Source organism: Ambystoma mexicanum, chromosome 7p (genome assembly GCF_040938575.1).
Source record: "Ambystoma mexicanum isolate Mex_15411 chromosome 7p, UKY_AmexF1_1, whole genome shotgun sequence".
Lineage (NCBI taxonomy): Eukaryota > Metazoa > Chordata > Amphibia > Caudata > Ambystomatidae > Ambystoma > Ambystoma mexicanum.
Window position 1 is genome coordinate 450,602,467 of NC_090939.1, and position 20,474 is coordinate 450,622,940.

Here is a 20,474-nt window from a genome sequence, read left to right on the forward strand (position 1 = left end):
GGTATAGCATCAACAAATATTGAGAAAAAATAAATAAACAAAAACAAAGAGTGAACAGAGTGCGCAGAAAAAAGGAACTGAGGTCACAGGGCAGTGTGATTCAATATATACTAGCCCCAACATCAGTGAGATGTGGGGCGAGTAGAGACATTGGGGGTGTAGCTTCACTGCCGTCGCCTGTTGGGATATGTTCAAAAGATCTGGGATATCATGGATGAGTAATCATAGGGAGGAAGGAATCCATTAGAAAGAGACCATTCTAATTGAGAAAAGCATCGCCTCCCAGGGAGTTGAGTCTCCAACCACCCAGATCGCAAACATAGAATGTTTGCTATTTGTGAAGTTGTGTTTGAGGTCAACTTGAAGGTAGCCCCAGGCACTGAAGATATGATTCCCTAGTAGAAGAGTTTCCCTCTTGTGAGGAGAGAGTGAATCTGCGTAGGAGTCTGCTCGAGTGTTGGACTGCCGGCGCACAGGTTTTTGACTGGCAATTTTATGTTATGGTGGACAATTTCACAGGTATATAGCAAGACAGCAGACAGAGAGATTGGGCCTCATTACAAGTATGCCGGTCTGTAAATAGCGTTATTTCCGTATCGGCACCCTTTACCAAACTCATGTAGTCTGAGTCAGGATGCCAGTGTTACCGGCATAGCCAGGGACCCGCTGTGCCGGGCCACACCGTTGCCAGTATCAGCATTGACACGCAGCAGCTGTGCCAGTGATACCGGCATGGCGTAAGTAAGTCCACATTAAAAGGTGTAGGGACACGCAACCACCGTCATGCACATGCCGGTAATAGCGGATACAATGATGCCGGAAACACCGGCATCGCGGACCAGGCGTTAAGAGGAATCTGGTGTGTAGAAACCTGCCACAGGTGCTCACAATCAGCACATGTGGAGGCAATGGACTGTGGCAGAGCACAAAAGGACCACTCCCACACCCCACACCCCTTCCAAATCCACGATGCTACCATTAGCACTAGCAGTACTGGAGCTGAAAGACATGCCTGCACAGCTACTCATTGAGGAGGCAGTGAGCCAGAGGATGCAGCAGAAGTGCATGAGGAGAAGGAGGGCCATGATGGCCCAGCAGATACCCAATTTACAGCCAATTGTACCCCGCAGGCAGCCACCAATCCCTCGCCTAAGGGCCACCCCATTCAACCTCACCATCGATCAGATCCACACCCTGTACCGACTGGACAGGGACACCATCACCACTATAGTGGACCTGATACATGATGACCTGGTGAGCCTAATAAATATCCGGACAGCCACCCCCCCCCACCCCCTTGCTGAAGGTAGTGCTTGTGCTACACTTCCTTGCCACAGGCACTTATCAGCACACAGTGGGTCAGCTGCATGGAATCTCCCAACCCTGTTACTCCTGTGTGCTCACCCAGGTGCTAAATGCACTCCTGTCCCACGCATGCAACCACATCAGCTTACCAAAGACTGTGGAGGAGGTGAATGCCACAAAATAGCATTCCATACACTTGCAGGCATGCCTAATGTAATTGTGGCGGTCGACTACACACATGCGGAGCTGGGTGTCCTGCATGCTGTGGAGGTAGTATACCGCAACAGGAAGCTGTACCATTCCCTCAACGTACAGATAATCACACACTGCTGCACAAGATTCCCAGGCTCCACACATGACTCCATGGTGCTGCGCAACTCCACGCTGCCCCGCTACATGGCACGACACGCTGGACATCGGACATGGCTGCTGAGTGAGTCTAACCACAGGGCCATGAGGAGTGTTGAATTGGGGGCAGTAAACGGCATAGGAAACCTGGCTGCTGGGTGAGTCTAACCACGGGGCTATGAGGAGTGTTGAATTGGGAGGGGGCAGTAAACAGCATAGGCAACCTGGCTGCTGGATGAGTCTAACCACAGGGCCATGACGAGTGTTTAAACATAGCACAGCATAGCATGCATAAAGAGCGGATGTGCACACTGCATGCATGAATCCATCATCACTCCTGTAATATATCGTAACCATTACCAAGCATCCATTGAAGTGCACAGAGACTAGATAGGCCGATAAAAGGCTAAGGTAGATGAGGGCTAACACCAAGCAACCTCATTATCCGCAACCTGCACAACAGCAAACCTCACACATAGAATGGAACGTGACCAAACACAGTGTACTGAGTGCTTTGAACTTTCTAGTGTGTTCATGTAACTGAATGTGCAACACAGTAATAGCATGCCGAAGCGCAAGGTCTTCCCAGCCGTGTCTCCAAGCATTTAACAGACACACTGCTCACATTAGCACATGTATTAGGATCATTACAAAACAGAAACCACATGTACCACAATGCACCACTCATTAGTGACAATGAATGACATTCAAAAACACAGTAAGGTAATTCACAAGTCATGATGGTCAGCCAGAGAGAAAACTAGCTGCCACACTGAAATCAATAGTGACTGTACTCACATACCACAGGTACACCGCTGGTCAGTACGCCTGCAATGTCACCTTAAGGGACACCTTCAAGTAGAATGCGTTAAATCCAAAATACAAATGCTACAAATCTTGACTACCACCAATACATGATTGAGATGTACCAGCCTCACCCAAGGTAGCCTCATTCATCCATGCAAACACCCACCCAGCTGTAATCTTGTTACGTAACCCTTAACCCGTGAAACATACTACCAATGGATATCAGACCTTGCCATAGGGGTAACGGTGTAGATGGATATGTACATGAAGACCTGTAGATGTAGAATGCATACCGTGAAGACCACTGTATAACAAATGTAAATGAGGTGAATGTGTAAAGTGCCACTGTATAGGCACAGTCCACTCTCATCGGTAACACATAAATGAGAACTGAGTCCATTGTGGTCAGCTGTACTTGATTTGTGAGATGCAGGTTCACAGTGAATGACCCATGGGACAGCAAATGCACCTAACCCCCCCCCCCTCCCACTCCCATGCATCTGCCCCAAGTTCTCTTACGGGGTACAGTGCCAATGACACATGCCATGTACAGTAATAAATCCCTGGGCATAGTTGACTTATCAAATGAACACTGTACAGCCGGTGCCAACATGGAATGACCACATAAATCACAAGTACCCTTTCTCTTGCTCCCATGCAGGTGTGCCAGGTATCCCTGATGGCATGGCTCATGACCCCCATCAGGCAACCAAACAAAAGGCACGAAGAGGCCTACAACCGTGCACATGTGTGCACTCGCTGCACCATGGAGCAGACGTTTGGCCTGTTGAAGGCCAGGTTCCGCTGCCCCAGCAGATCAGGGGGAGCCCTCATTTACATGCCAGATAAGGTGGTCAAAATTGTGCTGGTAAGTGCCATGCTGCACAACACGTGCATCCGGCGCAACATTCCCCTGCCCCCTAACATGGACATGATGCCACCAGAGGATGAGGATGAAGAAGATGTAGGAAATGCTCTGCGCCACAATGGCAATGATGGACGTGCCACACGGCAAGAGTTAATTCAAAACTACTTTTGATGGACTGTTACAGACACGGCACTGGACATGGTTCACACTGAGCACTGGACACTGTACATGATTAAATGCACTCACACTGAATAAGCAATGTCCAGTAATGTTTGTTTGAAACACCAGGTATATTACAACGTGATTAACTATGTACAGATGTGAATGACATTGGCTACCACTACTATCCTGTTGTACTGACCCCACACCCCCTCCCACACTACCCCCACTCCCTTTCCACAGCTGCCCCCACACCCTATCCCTCACTACCCACACACACCCTTCCCCAACTGCCCCCACACCGCCTCCCCACATACACAAGAACCATGGCCTATTTACTCCCCCTTTAGGTGGATGGGGGTGCCTCTCTGGTAGGCGATTGAGCCGCTGTGAACGACGCACAGGGCTACTTTGCATCAAACTCGTTGGGGTTGTGCTTGAGGATGGGGCCAGTGGGATGGTGACGTGGCATTTTTCCACAATTTCGTGGACCAACAGGTTGATGGACTCCACCAATGAAGACATGGTCCCATTGCCCTCCCTCACACGCCTTGCCAGGTGGTACACGCCCTCTGTGGCTCTGCCCAGCATCCATGCAGTATTACGTGAGGTGTCCTGCATGGTCTGGTGCGTGAGTTGTGACTCAGTGAGGTACTGCTGCACCAATGCATGCATTGCCTGCTGCCTTTCCTCCATCATGGTGAGGTGCCCCTGAATGTCACGTATATGACAGAGTCCCGGTTGTGGCATGGGTGGTGGGCTCTGAGGGTCTGTGGGACTGTACACTGCACCATCCACATGGCTACCGTCACTGAGTGTGTTCTGCACACTAGCCTCCACAATGCTGTGGGCTCCAGACACTTGTGTTGGTGTTGCAGGTTCATCCTGCTGGCTGGGGGCCGAGTTAACTGGTTCTTCCTGCTGGCTGGGGTCTGGGGAAACAGGTTCTTCCAGCTGGCTGGGGTCTGGGGACACAGGTGCATCCTACTGGCAGGGTTGCTTGGCAGCAGGTGTTTCCTGCTGGCAGGACTGCTTGGCAGCAGGTGTTTCCTGCTTGGGGGGGCTGCTTGGCAGCAGGTGTTGGTGGCAGGTGGGGCTGCTTGGCAGGTGGCAGGTGGGGCTGGTGTTTCCTGCTGGCGGGGGGGGGGGGGGTGGAGGGCTCCGGTCCTGTGGTGGATGTGCTTGGTTCCTGGTTGGAGGTGGTTGATTTCCTGAGGCGGGCCGTGCCCTAGTGCCCCTGGATGTGGTTGCATGTTCCCCAGTGAGGCAGGGCATCAGCAATGGGTATGGATCCATCAGACAGACATCAATGCTAGTACATTCTGAGTCATGTGTATTGTCATGGACATGATGGAGAGCATGGCATGGTGCACACATGAATGTGTGGGTGATGCAGTGCGGGTGCATGTTTGTAGTGTGGCCATAGAGTGCACAGTGTCTGCTGCCTGGGGTACTGTTTACCGGTTTGGGTGTTATGGGCATGGCACTCGAGCTGTGTGACATGTTGAGTTTGATTGTGAAATGGATGCGTTTCACTTGTGGCTGTTGATGCATTGATGGTGATTCAGCATGAGGGGACATGGTGGGTGTGACAAGTGTGCAACAGGTGTCATTGATGTGTGCATCTTGTCATGAGGTGGCTTTGGCCATGTGGTGGCACGGCAGTGACGACAGCAGTTGGATATTGTCTGGGTGATGTGTGTCTGTGTGCATGCAGATGCTACTTGTGTGACCAATGCAGGGGACATGTGGGGTGCGTCAGTGGGGTTTGTTTTCGGGTTGCAGACGAGTACATTGTACATGTGTGAAACAAGGTTGTCAGTGGGTGGAATGGCAGCAGGCATCAGGTTCCACCAACTTGACATATTGACCTGGCCATTTGCATTGGGGCTACAAGGTGTGTCATGTGGTGTTACGGAGACTCACCGGCATCATCGGATGTTGCACCTCCCGCCTCCGCATCTCCAACTCTCTCTAAGTGCAGGACAGTGCTGCACGTCTCATCCCACGCCTGCAGTTTAATAGGGGATGGTGCTCCACCTCCTGTGGCCAGGTTCTGGCTGCGCTCTGCGGTAAGGAGGTTGCGGACACTGAGACATAGGTCATCCCACCTCTTCTTACAGTCTTGCACAGTCCTGGGTGTTGTCCCTACCGCCAAGACTTTACGGGCCACATCCTCCAATATGGCCTTCTTGCGAATTTGGGCTTGGCGTCGCAGATCTGTGCAGAAAACCTCATCTGCATGCTCCACAAGTGTGTCAGCCAGCATGTTCAGTTCTGGTTCACTGAACCTGGGCTTGTGGCGACAGACAACAGGTTGCCTTGCAGACATGTTCCTCTGGGTCGGTAGGTGCTCAGATTTAGAGTAACACTCCTGTGGACTGAGGAATGCAATGGATTGTGTTTTTATAATGGCCGCCGGTGCATTTCCTGTTCCGGCGCGATTATGTTATGTCCGGTGCCGGTATTACTCGCACCAGTAATTACAGGCTCCTCGGTGCCGGAATCAGAGTCTGCGTCAGTGAGGATGCCGGTATCAGGGGTTTTGGGGCTGTTACAGGCATGCCGGTGCTACCATTTCCAGCATGACGAAATGTGCGTGCACGCATACTCAGAATCTACTGTAGATTCCAGAAGCAGTGCTACATGGACACGGTAGCACCGGTATGCCAGTAATTTTCTTTTTTTACCGGCAAACTCGTAATGAGGCCCACTGACTGCCAGAATTCTTGTTGATGTAGTAGAGTGCCATTGTGTTCTCTGAAAAAGAGAACACCAGGCCTTTTGAGAAAAGAGAGAAAAGGCATGGTGACTGCCATATCACTTTGAGGTGCAGGTAATTCGTTTTGGTGAGTATTGGCCCTTCAAGTCAAGATACTACTCACTGATGTCTAATGAACGGAAACACCTGAGATTGCTTGTGGACACGTGCAGAAGGGATGTGGCCTAGCAGTTCCACCCGAACAGCCACTTTTACAGTTGTACCAAGCCAGAATTGCATTTGGGCTTCCTCCATCCAAATATAGCACTGCACATAGACTTAATGACCGCATTAGAATGAATAGAAAAAAAGACCGTTTGATGAATGGTATCCAGGCGACCTACTCAGATGTCTATAACAAAAATGGGTCAGTCAGCAAAAAGTCAGCTGATGAGGAAAAAATGACAGGTCAAAGTCAACCAAAAAAAGGGGTGTAGGTAGGGGTTGAGAAAGCTGTGAGTGAACACCCACCGCTTCCCCTCCCCCGACCAGTTTACAACAAGCACCTTTGAAAAAAAGCTAAACAAATATTTTCAAAGATGGGTTTTGCCAATTTTAGTCAAAGAGCAAATCTGTATTAGAACATAGAACCATGGCAAGCCATAAAACAATGGCTTGGGGGGGGGGGCGTGGCCAGCCGAGGGTGCCATCGGTTGCCTCCTCGGTGAGCTCCGTGCCTTCTCCCCTTCCCGAGACCTTTAAAACCCCCTTAAATATGTGCCCGACTCTGTAAAAACATCCTGACGGGCATCGGAAATCCTGGTGAACAGAGGCTGCAATTTGGGTGAACGTTGAAGCCCAGGTGAAGGAGCAAAATGAAGTTTAAAAATTCGGAAGCCCGAAGACAAGATGGCGGACGGGACTGAGTGTCCTCCCTGTGGTGCCTGCGACGCAGATGCAAGCCGTGAATAGAGACATCGGCGCGGAACGAGCTTGATCGGGCAGGTTTCCAGAGGTGCCGACACACTTGCCTTTAAATCGCATTGATCAGGGCATGCGAACCCGACATTGGACCAAGGACTGCCGGCACAACAATACGCTCGCCGCCCCGCCTCTATGCTTCTGCGGAGCGGTTTCGCGCCATCGGACCCAGAGAGGAGGGAGAAAACGCAGTTCTCCGGAGGCATTACGCTCCTGGGGCCGTGAGGCGGAGAGAGGTGAGCGGGCGCTAACAAGAAAGGTAGCGACCGAAACACCTGAACGCTGTGCGGAAACTCTATCCGCTTGCAGCTATTACCCAAGATAACAGCTCCCGAGATCTTCGCCTGGTAAGGGGGACCGCGGGACTCTTCGAGCGCAGCACCATACGGCTGCACAGCTGAATCTAGAAGTGCCTATGACCGTCTTTTGGAATCGCGGACGACCTGAAAACACAGTGCCCACGGAAAACAAGCTGGACGACTTGCAGACTCTTCTTTCCTTTCCTCCCTCCCCCCGGTCCAGCCCACACACCTTGGAGCCTGGCAGGGCTCAACCGACGCAGCAGCTCTACGCTGAGTGGCAGAGATTGGAGGTGAGCGGGTCAATTTGGGGGGGGGAGTTGACTACTGTGTTGGGCGCCCCCTGCAACATCTCGGGCCACGCAATAGGACAGGCATGAAACGACCCCAATAGGGGGCCAATGGAGAGCTCCCAACAGCCCATTAACGCAATACTTTTAAAGTCCCCGTGTCACGCCACCACACTTTGACACGAAGACTTGGAATGATCCCGGGAAGAAAGGAGACACATGAGAGAACATGAGCAGCACCAAACACGGCATAGGAGCGGATGAAATAACTGGCTATAGGAAAGGCGAAGACCGTAACTAGCAGAACCCGATGCTGAAAGCAATGTGAGGAACCGCAGGATATTCAATACATTCCAAACATATGAACAGTTGAATTACAATAAAAGGTGGGCAAAATTGAATACTAGACTGAACTCTTGGGCTAGGTTGAAATCTGGACTGTAGGCGGGCTTATATGAACAGCGACAACTGCCATACCTGAACGTATCTGGTTGAATTTACACCTACAACGTGAATACTGTTTGGGACATAGAAGTGCACCGGGGCCTTCATAATTCTCGAGGGGGCAAGACGTTGATTACCCCTTGAGGGCTTATCATTCGCGACTGTCTAGGCCACAGCTTGGGTGGCAACCAAAATACCGCACATAGCCCAGGATGTCCAAACACACAACAAAAGGTAAAGGTCAAGGCTCTGGTGACATCAAAGCCATGCTACAGACAGCGGACACCCAGAAAAGCAATCAATTGCAAGCAATGGCCCAAGTACACAATCCCCCTCTTGAAGGGGTAAAGGACCCTGAAGATCCACCCATCCGGAAATCGGACCTACTAGAGGTACTGTTGGAACTCAAAAAAGATATATAAAAGAAAGCGCAACCAATCTAATTAAGACTATCGCGGATCTCAATAAAGGAGTCCTGGCTGTGGAAAAGAGTTGACGAAATAGAAACGGTAATGACTGAACAGGGTCATGATCACGATGTTTTGGCAAATAGAGTCATGGAATTGGAACAGCGGATGGAGCAAGTACAAAGCAAACAAGAAGACGCCGAAAATAGGTCTAGACGAAACAACATACGAATTCGTGGAATTCCGAAATCGATACCGGACTCTGACCTACAGCAATACGTGACTGACCTGTTCCGTCACATCTTGGACACAGAAGAAAATAAAGAAATAATGCTTCATCGGACGCACAGAGTCTACTCCGCATTTCAACTTAATAGGAATCTGACTCCTGACGTTCTAACCCGGATACATCTGTACACATTGAAGGAGGACAATATGCGGGCAGCCCGGAAAAAAGAACCCATTAGGTTCCGCTCAGTCCCGATTCAACTGTTTCAAGATCTAGCCCAAGCGACGCTTGCCAAGAGGAAGAAATTGAGGGTAGTTACAGACTGGCTGAGAACCAAAGGCGTGCGATATCGATGGGGGCATCCGACATGCCTCCGGTTTGAATTGAAGGGCAAGCAACACTCTATTTCTAAGGAGGAAGAGATGGCGGACCTTATGCAAGAGGAAGGAGGAGGCAACCTCACCGACAACGAGGAATCTCCATCCTGGAGTGGAGAATCCGAAAGAGGACATGGAACAGGCCAAAGGAATCTGAGACACTCGCGGCCGCGGGGCCATAACAAGGAACAGAAACCGTCTGAGCCCACCTGAACAATAGCTGAATGTCTGCAGAATCGGACCATCCACTTAGAATCCGAGATAAGGGAATCACTAAAGAGTAGAATGGGCTCTGCAACTGAAAGTGCATATACATTAACTTTACTGCCCCGAAGCAAGCTCACTCTCTGCAAAAAGGAATGAATAGAAGGAAGTAGAGAAAAGAAAAGGGGGCGGGGGGTCGGGAACCCAAATTTCCCGGGTGAGCAAAACCCGGTGACTTAGTGTGAACATACTATGTTGAGACAGTTATTTGAAAGTTTAAGTTTAAAAGTTGGGGGGGGGTGTATATTTATACTTTCTATTCTTTGGTGAAGAAGTAGGTGACATACATGCAATATCCATAACAGTGTTAAGTTGGATCATAAAGAAAGGGTTTAATGGCTAATATGCGATAATGGCCGAATTCACACTTGTTTCGCTAAATGTTCAGGGGCTCAACTCCCCAATTAAGCGGAAGTCCATGTTGGCCAGGTTGATTGATATGCATGCCTCGGTGATATGGCTGCAGGAAACGCATCTGCTCCCTGCAGATGAACTGAGGTTGAGACACAGAGCCTTCCCAATACAATATCTAGCTTCGAGTGGAACTAAAAAGCGAGGAGTGGGCATTCTAATAGCAAAAAACATACATTTTGAGAAAAGATTTGTTAAAAAAGGCCCAGATGGGCCTTACCTGATCCTGGGGGGAAAACTGATGGGCCAGCTGGTGACTTTAATCTCGATCTATGCCCCCAATACGAAACAAGACCACTTTATACTTGACTTGTTGCCCAAAATAGCACAATGGGGTATAGGGAAGATTTTAATTGGAGGCGACTTTAATAGGGTGATGGATGCAACAATGGATAAAACCCTACCGGCTACCCCTAATGACCACACATTTAGACAAGCCCTGGCGAAATATTTGAGAGAATTGCACCTTTTGGAATCCTGGCGTTTTTTTTAACCCACAGAAGGCGGCATATACCCACTACTCAGCAGTACACAGGGGTTACTCCCGTATCGATATGACACTCATCTCTGAAACAGTTGTCCCACAAGTCACGGGCTTAGACATTGGGGTGCGCTGCCTCTCGGACCATGCCCCGGTACTCCTAAATATAGAATTGGCCTGCTCACAACAACAGTCTCGCAAACCCTGGCGACTGAATGAGGTAATATTGAAGGACCAACTGGTCCGGACAAATATTGAACAAACTCTGCAGAACTGTTTCCGGGAAAATAAGACCCCAGGGATGGATTGGTCAACTATTTGGGACGCCAGCAAAGCGGTAGTAAGGGGGGAATTCATGGCACAAACCTCAAATTATATCAAAAGTCGGGAGAGGGTAAGACAACATGGAGATCAAGATACACGAGGATGAAGTGGCCTACAAGGATAAGGGTTCACCGAAAGCTTGGCGAGATTTGAAAAAAGCCAGAGCAACCCTAGAAACTCATCTAGCAGATGACGCAGCACGCCTTCTGGTACAAACTAAACAATTTTATTACATACACGGAGGCAAAGCTAATCGATTCCTTGCTGCTAAATTGAGACACCAGACCCTTAGAAATCGAATAACCCAACTTCGTAATGGCAATGGGGAGGTAGTGAGGGGAGAAAGAGAAATAGAGGAAGTTCTCAACTCATACTACACCAATAACTTACAAAAGGAAAACCTAAAGGAGGAGGAGCAGATTGCGTTCCTAGACCAGGTAGACTTACCACAGATTGGTGAGATGGATAGGCAGCTATTGGAAGGCCCCATAACGGAAGAAGAGGTAGGGGACGCTATAAAGGCACTGAAAGGGAATAAAACACCAGGCCCAGATGGCTTTAGCAATGCATATTATAACATTTTTAGGACCACGCTGATAGGCTCCCTAACCTGCCTATTTAATTCTATTAGAGATAAGGGATGTACATCTGGAGATATGAGTCCAGCAACCACAATATTATTGCTGAAACCAGACAGGGACCCATTGGACTGTGCTAGCTACCGCCCGATCTCCTTATTAAATGGAGACGCAAAGATATATTCCATGATACTGGCCCGGAGACTGGCAAAGATACTACCGACATAATTCACTCAGATCAAGCTGGTTTTGTGAGGGGGCGGCACACCTACGATAATATCCGCAGGGCCATAGATGTAATCGACTGGGGACGGAGGATGGGCCAGAGATTCTCAGTGGCGGCTCTGGACGCCTCCAGAGCTTTTGATAGCTTAACACTGGGGCTTCCCACGCCTGGCCCTTGAAAGATTCGGATGTGGACCACTCTTTATCCGCATGGTAATGGCCAATTTCACAGACCTATTCACTAGACTATTGATTAATGGGAAGCTCACAGGGAACATCCCCATCCAGAGAGGCACGAGACAGGGGTGCCCATTGTCGCCCCTGATCTTTGCCATGGCTATGGAGCCGTTTGCATGCCGAGTTCGTAATCATGCAGATATCGAAGGGGTTGAAGTGGGCAATATAGGTCCGCAGAAGATAGCACTTTATGCGGAAGACATTCTCTTAGTTCTAAAAGATACTGCAAACTCCCTACCAGCAGCCATACAATTATTGAGGGATTTTGCTAATGTCTCGGGGTTCCACATTAACTACCCCAAATCCAAAGCTCTTAGTGTCACAGAAAGGCCGGAGCAAATTCCGATTTGGGAAAACTTATACCCCCTGAAGTGGGAACACAAGGCAGTTAAATATCTTGGAATTCAACTAACCCCCAAATATGATCGGTTGTATGGAGCCAATATCCCAGACCACCTGAAAACATTGGCAAAAGAATTAAAACGTTGGCAATTACAGGAACTGTCCTGGCTGGCACGCATCACAGCGGTTAAAATGACTCTACTTCCTAAATTCTTATATGTAGTCGGCGCTCTTCCAGTGCGAATCCCAAACCCAGCCATTCAAACACTACAAAAAGAGGTGATGAATTTCATCTGGGGGGGGGAGGAGACCGAGGGTTCCCAGGAAAGTATTATTTAGGCCGCAGGTCCTGGGGGGATTGGGAGTCCCGGATTTCCGTAGGTACTTGTGGGCGGCACAGGTGACCCCTATGCTGCAATGGTCTACGATGGAGACACCGAACCAATGGGTCTTACTTGAACGTGTAGCAACCAAGATAGCCCTGGGGGGTCTCGGCTTCCTCGCCACACAACATAGGGAAAAAGGGGGTCAGCTGTTGGAATCAACCAGAACTACTTTGTGGTACTGGGACAGGGTCCTGAGAAACAAGAAGATTAAAGGAGGGGGAGGGCCTCTTATGCCAATAGCTTATAACCCGGAATTTACCCCTGTAACACATGCTAACTTTTGGACTAACTGGGGTGGTAGGGAAAGCAGCACGGCCCTAAAAGATCTTTATGCAAATGAGATACCCCTGACGTTTGAAGAATACAAAACTAGGTTCAACATCCCAGAACAAGAACGATTCCACTTTGTTCAACTCAGGCACTGGGTCTCAAATGCGAAGGTGAAGGAAGGGGCAATCAGGAACACTACGGGAGTGAAGTTAACCATACAGGAAGGTCATCCAGATAAGGGAATAACTAGATTATACCGCCTGTTGGGGGAGGGGGACCCAGAAGAAAGTCTCGCTTATATGCAGAAATGGGAGGCTGATCTTGGAAGACCAATTGATTGGGACACATGGGGCCGCATTTGGCATAGAGCCGCGAAGAGTTCTAAATGCACCTTGATTAAGGAAGCAGCATATAAACTTTATCTTCGGTGGTACATGACGCCCACACGTATGCATGCCATTGATCCAGAATACCCGCCCGAGTGGTGGAGGAATTGTGGACAACCTGGGGACCTTATCCATATGTGGTGGTCCTGCCCACTAACGGAAACCTACTGGAAAGAGATTCTAAGTCACATTAAAGACATAACCGGCATAGAGATCCCTTTTGACCCGCTGGTGGTGCTCTTAGGAGAAGCAGTGGAGGGTTGCTACGCAAACTCAGGGCCGACAGCCACCCTAATTACGCATATGTTAAGTGCAGCCAGAATTACAATCGCCCAGGCATGGAAATCTAAAGATGGACCAGTGGTGGCCATGTGGTGGATGCGGCTATGGGGGGTGATGGCCATGGAGAAGGTGACTGCTTTGGCCCACAGCTCTTATTCTAAATACCTGAACACTTGGCTACCATTGCATGAATTCACTGATGACAGAGAGCAGATGTACTTTAAACCCAGATTGCTCCGTGCAATACCTGTTATCTGATAAAATCGAACACTAAACTTGAAGGGATTCATTTGACTGGCAAAATAATAAGACAGGATCAAATCACTTCTTCACCTTAAGTTGGGGAGATAACTTTTGGGGGGAAGGGGGGAGGAAAGTTTAACATTTATATTTTCTTTATTCTTTTCTTCTATATTGTTAGTTATAAATGAGCACTGGCATTGAAATATACTGAAACCCCAGGTAGGGGTAACTGAAAAGCGACATGTAAGAAGTATTACATATATGCTATTGATCTGTTTATTAATGTATGCATGTCTATGATGCTCCAAAACTTAAATAAAGTTGATAAAAAAAACAATGGCTTGGAGGGTTTCCCAGACCAATCTCAGTGATTAGGATTTTTATTTTTTTAATTTAAAGTGATTGTGGATAAAATCAAACCTTAAACACTATATAAACACTGATCACAGCAAAATCCATATTAAATCTAAGTAACATAATATCTAAAAGCATCAATCACAGTAATTAACGAAAGAATTCCTAAGATATCATTATATAATCCCTAACTTCTAAAAATTGTTCATATAAAATACATGTCTTACATTTCATCTACCATCTTAGTCAGTGTTTACCAGATATAGCACACATTAAAACGCAATAATACATTTTCACCGGAATAGATGTATGCCCAAGTTTGGTCTTCTTGTATATTATCAAGACATTTAGGATCACCGTAACATTTCCTATACTGCTCTGTCAATATTGGACATCCCGTTAATAAATGTCTTCAAGTCTCGATTGCTTTTTTACGCAGTCTACATAACCATCCATGTCAGGGAATATTTAACCAAGCATCATGCTTATTTTAAAACCGTCCATCCATCCATCACTCCTCACTTTTGTAAGTTGACGTCATAGAACAGGTAGGCCAAGCCTTGCGTCCAGATATTGCTGTTTCTAGATACTCATGCTACACCTCACCAATGAGGCTGAAACATGGCTGTGGGTGCATTTGGCCTCGTGTAGAAAGGATATGGCCCAGCATTTTGTACATAACTTCCCCTTTTGTGGGGGGACCAAGCCTGATTTGCATATGGGCCTCTACTTCTGAAATAGCATGGCAGGCTGAACAATCCTTTTTGGGAGGGTGGCCAAGAGCAATGACAGTGTTTATGATTTAATCTATACCTTTCACCCATAACAATCCATTGATGAAGAGAAAGGCCATTGAATGCAATACTGTGTTTAAGCCACTATCACATGAGCGGGCATCAGAGTAAACTTGCTGTCATTAATTGAAAGGCCCATCATGAAAGCCTCGCCAGATACTCCCCCACCCCCTATTAGTGCACAGGAATAAGTGCCCAACTGTTCAGATAGGGGCAGATGTGGATTCCTGTGTAAGTGGCATCCAAAGTGATCACTTTGGTGAAGGCACACTGAGCTTGTGGACTCGGAAGCGTGGGACACAGTACTCGTAAGCTTCTGGGGGCCTTTGGGATTGGTGCCATGCCCACTGGCATTTGGTGAACGGGGGTAAGGGACAGAAAACAAGTTCTGAAGCCTCCTCAGTATTGATACAGGTAGAGGGTATTGCATCCATAAGCTTAGATCTGCAAAGCATCTTGAGGAAACGTCCTGATGACTTTTGTCCAGTAGTGCATTTTGGTGAATGTAGACTTATTAGGCACCTCTACATAAACGCTGGTGATCTCAGGTGTTGAAACATTTGTGTGTGGGTGCCAGTTGTCATATCAGAAACACAGGTTGGAGGTAGTACTGCCGTTAGGTCTGAAAGGCATCTAAGGCGATGTCTCCATGCAGGGACTAAGGAAAACCTCGCGCCCTGGGTGCAAGATGAAAGAATGCCACAGGGGTGATAAATCCAATGGAGTCATCACTGATTCCCCTCTGTTGACCTTCTTCCATGTGGCCAGAGGACGGCACCCGCTAGCTGATCTTGACCCTGGGGGTGGCTATATGAGGGAGGATCACATGGGAGGGGACAACTACTGGGGGGAGGTGGTGACTCCATTGGGTGAGATGCGGCATTCCCCCCCTTTTTCCAGAAGACGACCCTCTAATACCCAAGACTTTAATGGCTTGTTGTAACTTAACAGTTCCATTCTATTAGGATTGTCAGAAAACCTTTACTCTGAATCCCTCTAGTCAAACCTCCATCTATGACTCAGCAATTCACATTTCATGTATAACAGCTTCTTGTTTTGATGCGTCTTTATGTGGGACTTTTGAACTTTCAAGAAATCCAATAACAGCTATGGACTGCAATGCACATAAAACCACAAGTACTGAGATGAGGAGGAAGGAGTCTATGCAGATCAAGAGAAGCATGAAACCCAACGTGCAGGATAGTTGTTTTACTGGGCATAAATTGCGCAGGACATTAAAAAATGGTAGAGGCAATGAGAAACAAAACCGTGCAGGAGAAAGCAGCAAGCAAGAGTAAGTCGAAGACCTGGCAGCAGCTCGAGACCGCGAGGCATTCATATCAGCATGGCAGGAGAGTTGCAGTAGGCACACCTGAGGGGCTGCGGAAGAACTGAGCCACAGAGGAGCTCCTGGAGGTGCGGTCATGTCGGGTGGCAGCGTTCTCTGGGCCAGGACACAGAGGGATGCCAGCGAGTGATAGCGGAGCTGCAGGAAACGCAGGGGGAAAATCTGCATTGTGTGGAAAGCCGATTCAGTGAGGAGGCTTTGTCGCAAAGGCACGGCAAGAGTCGGGGATACCGTGAGCAACCAGTGAGTCTGGCCAAAGTTGTTTGTACCGGCATGCATGTGAACAAATGACAATGTTATGAGGTTGCAAATACTAACAATATACAAAAGTCATTGAAGACAGATAAAGTCCAATACTATTTCAAATGTCCAACATGAGATGCCAATGTGGGAGAAAACTAAAGCAAGTGTTAACGTAGGCAAATATGTAAAGCACCTAAGGAAATACCCTGACAACGCAGGAGTTTGCCGAAAGGCAGGGAGTTAACCATACAGCCGCAATCACGAAGAAACACATAGGAATTGGAGTGAATAACTTTACCATAACGGCAAAACGCCAATTGATTCATCTGGGAACAAGAAGAGCACCTAAGCCCCAGAAGAAGAGCACTGGCTCGAAACACGTGCCAGGCTGACTTTCATTTGAATAAACCACATGCAATCATGCATGGAACTCATTGAGATTGGCGCAGTGTGACTGTATTTGTATATATGTTTATCACCCCAGGAAATATGCTACTGAGATGTAGATAAAAGAACAGTGAAACAAAAGAAGTCCTGGCAGACAAGAATACCAGGCATTCGAAGTTTACTAAAGAGATCCAAAAAGCCCATAGAAGGATTCCTGGCAGGGGAATCTACGAGGCAATCCACAAAATTTACCAAGAGACCTAAAGAAAGACCATCATGGAATGTATTATTTGACCAAGTTAAGGAAAGACTGATATGGAACTTATTACTTGAACGAGAACTTTTTGAATCCAGTATAAATACACAAAAAGAAATGTAAAGCGCTTTGGATTAACGCGCTATATCAATAACACATCATAATCATTATCATAAAGAGACACTTTTTGCCATCCTACCTAGAAGTCCAGCGGAAAGGATACAAGGGTATTTCCTTGGAAGTTATTTTCAATGGAGTCATCCTTTTATTTTGATTGTGAACACTTTTTGCTTACATCAATTCAAGGACATTTCCTTGCATCTTTTGTCATTGTGTTTCTAGTGTAAGGATCAGCATAGAATGTTTGGACACAGGATGGCTTTTAAGTTACTATTTGACACTGATGGATCCTTAGTTTGAGTTTTGAGGTAGGTTAATTCCTCTGTACAATATGGCCAGACAGGCATTTTTTAAAACCCATTTTTGTTTAATAAAATGTCTGATTTTGAGAATAGCACAACCTTTTGTCCACCTCCCATTTCTGACCCCTCACACAGTCCAGAGTGCATAGAGGAATAAAGGGCTATTCACACACCTGTAAGCAGTCCTAATTTATTTATTTTAGCGCTTTGAAACACATTGTGTATAGGCGCTATACAAATAAACTATCATATCATATATCATATTTATTTATTGCATTTGATTATACGCCCAAAACCAGGGGTATCACGGCGTAGGTTACAAGGTTACAGTAAAGCTTTCCGATTACATGGGAAAAGAAGTCAGGTGAGAATATGAACAATGACATATCAATTACAGAACCAGTATTGGAACGAGGGAAGAGTGAGCTTACATTGGTTTGCAAAATAAAGTGGTGTACAAGAACTTATGAAAGCATTTGAAAGGTACACAGATTAGAATTTGTTGAATAACCAGGTTTTTAGCAGTTTCTTGAAGTGAGTGTGGGAAGGCTCATTGCTTATGTTCAGTGGAAGAGAGTTCCAGATTCTAGGAGCTGCTACAGAAAAGCTGGAACCTCCTGCCCTTGAGTTCTTAAATCGGGGAGTGAGTAGGTGAGTGCTAAAGCTTGATCTTAGACATCTAATTGAAGTTTTCCGAGTGAGGCATTGATTAAGATAGGTAGGGGTGTTTTGTGATGCATTTATGTGGGATGGTGAGCTTTTTGTGTAGTATTCTTGCTTGTATAAGTAGCCAGTGCACCTCTCTCCTAGTCTGTGTTTTATTTTGCAGTAATTGCAATTTGGCTAGATTGTTCTTTGTGGTACCTAGCAGGAGTATATTACAATAGTCTAGCTTGGACAGAATAAGGGCTCTTGCTACGGTGATGCAATTATGTGGAGGGTGAAATTGTCGACTAAGGGCAATGAGTTTAGCCATATAGGCGGTGGATGAGGCAATCAAGTTGTCATGTTTGCTCATGGTGAGGTATGAGTCTATAGGAATGCCAAACAGTGGAGATGTGAGTGCAGAGGCTGTATCAAAAGTGTCACAACCGAATCAGTCAGGCCACACGTACATGAGGCACAAGCACGGACGGTAAAGTTATTGGGATCACCTTCCAAAATTGAGTTGGCACAGGTGGTGTTAGGGGTTAAAACACAGCACCATTTGTATAAGAGTGTAGAGTAGTAGGAAAATACATTAAGGGGCTTTAGCGATGCAGGAAGACATTGTGGCACCACACAGGTCTGCACATGCTTAACCAAGCCCTTCCTATCCCTAGAGAGCCGAAGAAAAACCTTGCAAGGGGAGCAGGTAGAGTTACACTTTCCAGTGAGACTTATAATTGCTGTGCTATGTATGCATGTTCAAAACAGGCAGGCCAAATATCGTAGGCGGGTATGGAAAAGGTCAAGGGTTGCAGCAGTTGCAATAAATTAATATTTTATATAGCATTATTGACTATACTGTGGCAGTACAGTATTGTGCAGATTTGTATGCAATCATAGGCCGCCTGACATATTTAACTGTAATGGTTTAGTACAAAACAAACATAAAAATATATTTTTAGAGGTTTATGCTGAACATGTTGCCAATTAAAATTATTTAAGAAAGTAAATAGCTGTTCCAAAATTGAATGTCTCCCAGCACTGTGAAGCAGAGTCTGCAGTGACTGAATATTCTCTTAAAAATCCATAAATAAATATTCTATATGGCGAGTCTACAATTATGGCCGGTCACCCTTACTAAATACAGACCAACGAGTAACAAGTGGATAGTATTTTGCAAATGCAACAAATCAACTTAGCAAACAATCTCAGCACAGGCTTTGAAATCTATTAGCTGGTTAAGAATCTTTGACAAATGACAACCTGAAGTTTGAGGGTCCAGAGAGGAGCCCCCAATTGTAGGCTGATCAGAGGTGGACTGCGATGGAGAACCCTCTGCTATTTCTGCCCCTCTCTGTTGTTGAGCCTTCTTAAGCCTCAGTTGCTGTAGGCGCCAACGGATCAAACTTAACCCAGGCACTTTTAGTTCTGACAGAAGAGAAGGAGGTAAAAAAGAGGTAAAGTCACAGAAAAAAGAACAGAAATAGAAAACATGGGAGCATAAAACCCACTGCAGAGAAATAATACAACGAATCACAAAAAAGCAAAGTAAAAAGGTAATGAACAGTGCATTGTTCTCATGCGTTCACGATTTTTAAGTCTTGTCTAGTGTCACAGGATCCTGCAATAGCGTGCATTTTTGAATAAAAGAATTCCAAGATAACATGCCATTGTACATTAGCCCTAAACGTCTTCAGGGTCAACTGAAGTGAGGCGATGATTAGCATATATATTAACCTAACTTAATTCTCCTTAACAGGGTGAGAAGACAGATGGTTAGGGGAGAGGCCAGGGGAGTTTAGTGGGGCTCTTCAACTCATTATCCATATGTAAAATAACTAGTGCGTTTGACTGGGAACATCAACATCTCTCAGACACTAATGTTTAATAGAGTTGTACTTGTGAATGAGTAAGTGAAATGTGTGCAAATGTTCAATCAGTAGATTAATTGAAACCTTTACATCTCAGGAGGGCAAAGTGAGAAATATAGAAGAGGCATGGCATCAGTAGTACAAAAAGGGGCTAGTTGAAAATTAAGAAGAGTGCAACCATATTCACATCTGGATAAGCTCCAATAACCACCCTTGATATATACTATTGACATGTGCAAGACAACAAACATCACAGTGCAACCTGCAAAGGACCAGAGAGCAAAAACCAAACCTGGAAGCTCCGGGGCACCATGCTGCTGAATCTGTGATGGTGGTCTGGCAGGGTTTTTGGCTCTGCATGGAAACCTCGGCCATTACCGAGTGTTCTCCCAAGGGACAATTCTAGGAGGGACAGCAGGTTAGTCGCCTGTGTTTTGGTTGGTGTCATGAATTAAGGTGTGTGGTGCAGTATGGTGGGATCCATTGGACCTACGAGTTCTGTTGATG

At 46.8% G+C, this 20,474-nt stretch overlaps 1 protein-coding gene across 6 annotated transcripts in view; it reads right to left on the reverse strand.

Annotated features, from left to right (window-relative positions):
- DCAF6 (DDB1 and CUL4 associated factor 6) overlaps positions 1–20,474 on the reverse strand; it is a 2,172,363-nt gene that overhangs the window by 764,793 nt on the left and 1,387,096 nt on the right. For 5 of the 6 annotated variants that reach the window (XM_069636466.1, XM_069636464.1, XM_069636463.1 and 2 more), the window contains one exon: positions 19,360–19,524. The exons of the other annotated variant lie outside the window; for it this stretch is intronic. In XM_069636466.1, coding sequence (XP_069492567.1) covers positions 19,360–19,524 — 165 coding nt within the window. The remainder of the gene's footprint in view (positions 1–19,359; positions 19,525–20,474) is intronic. 6 annotated transcript variants of the gene reach the window in all.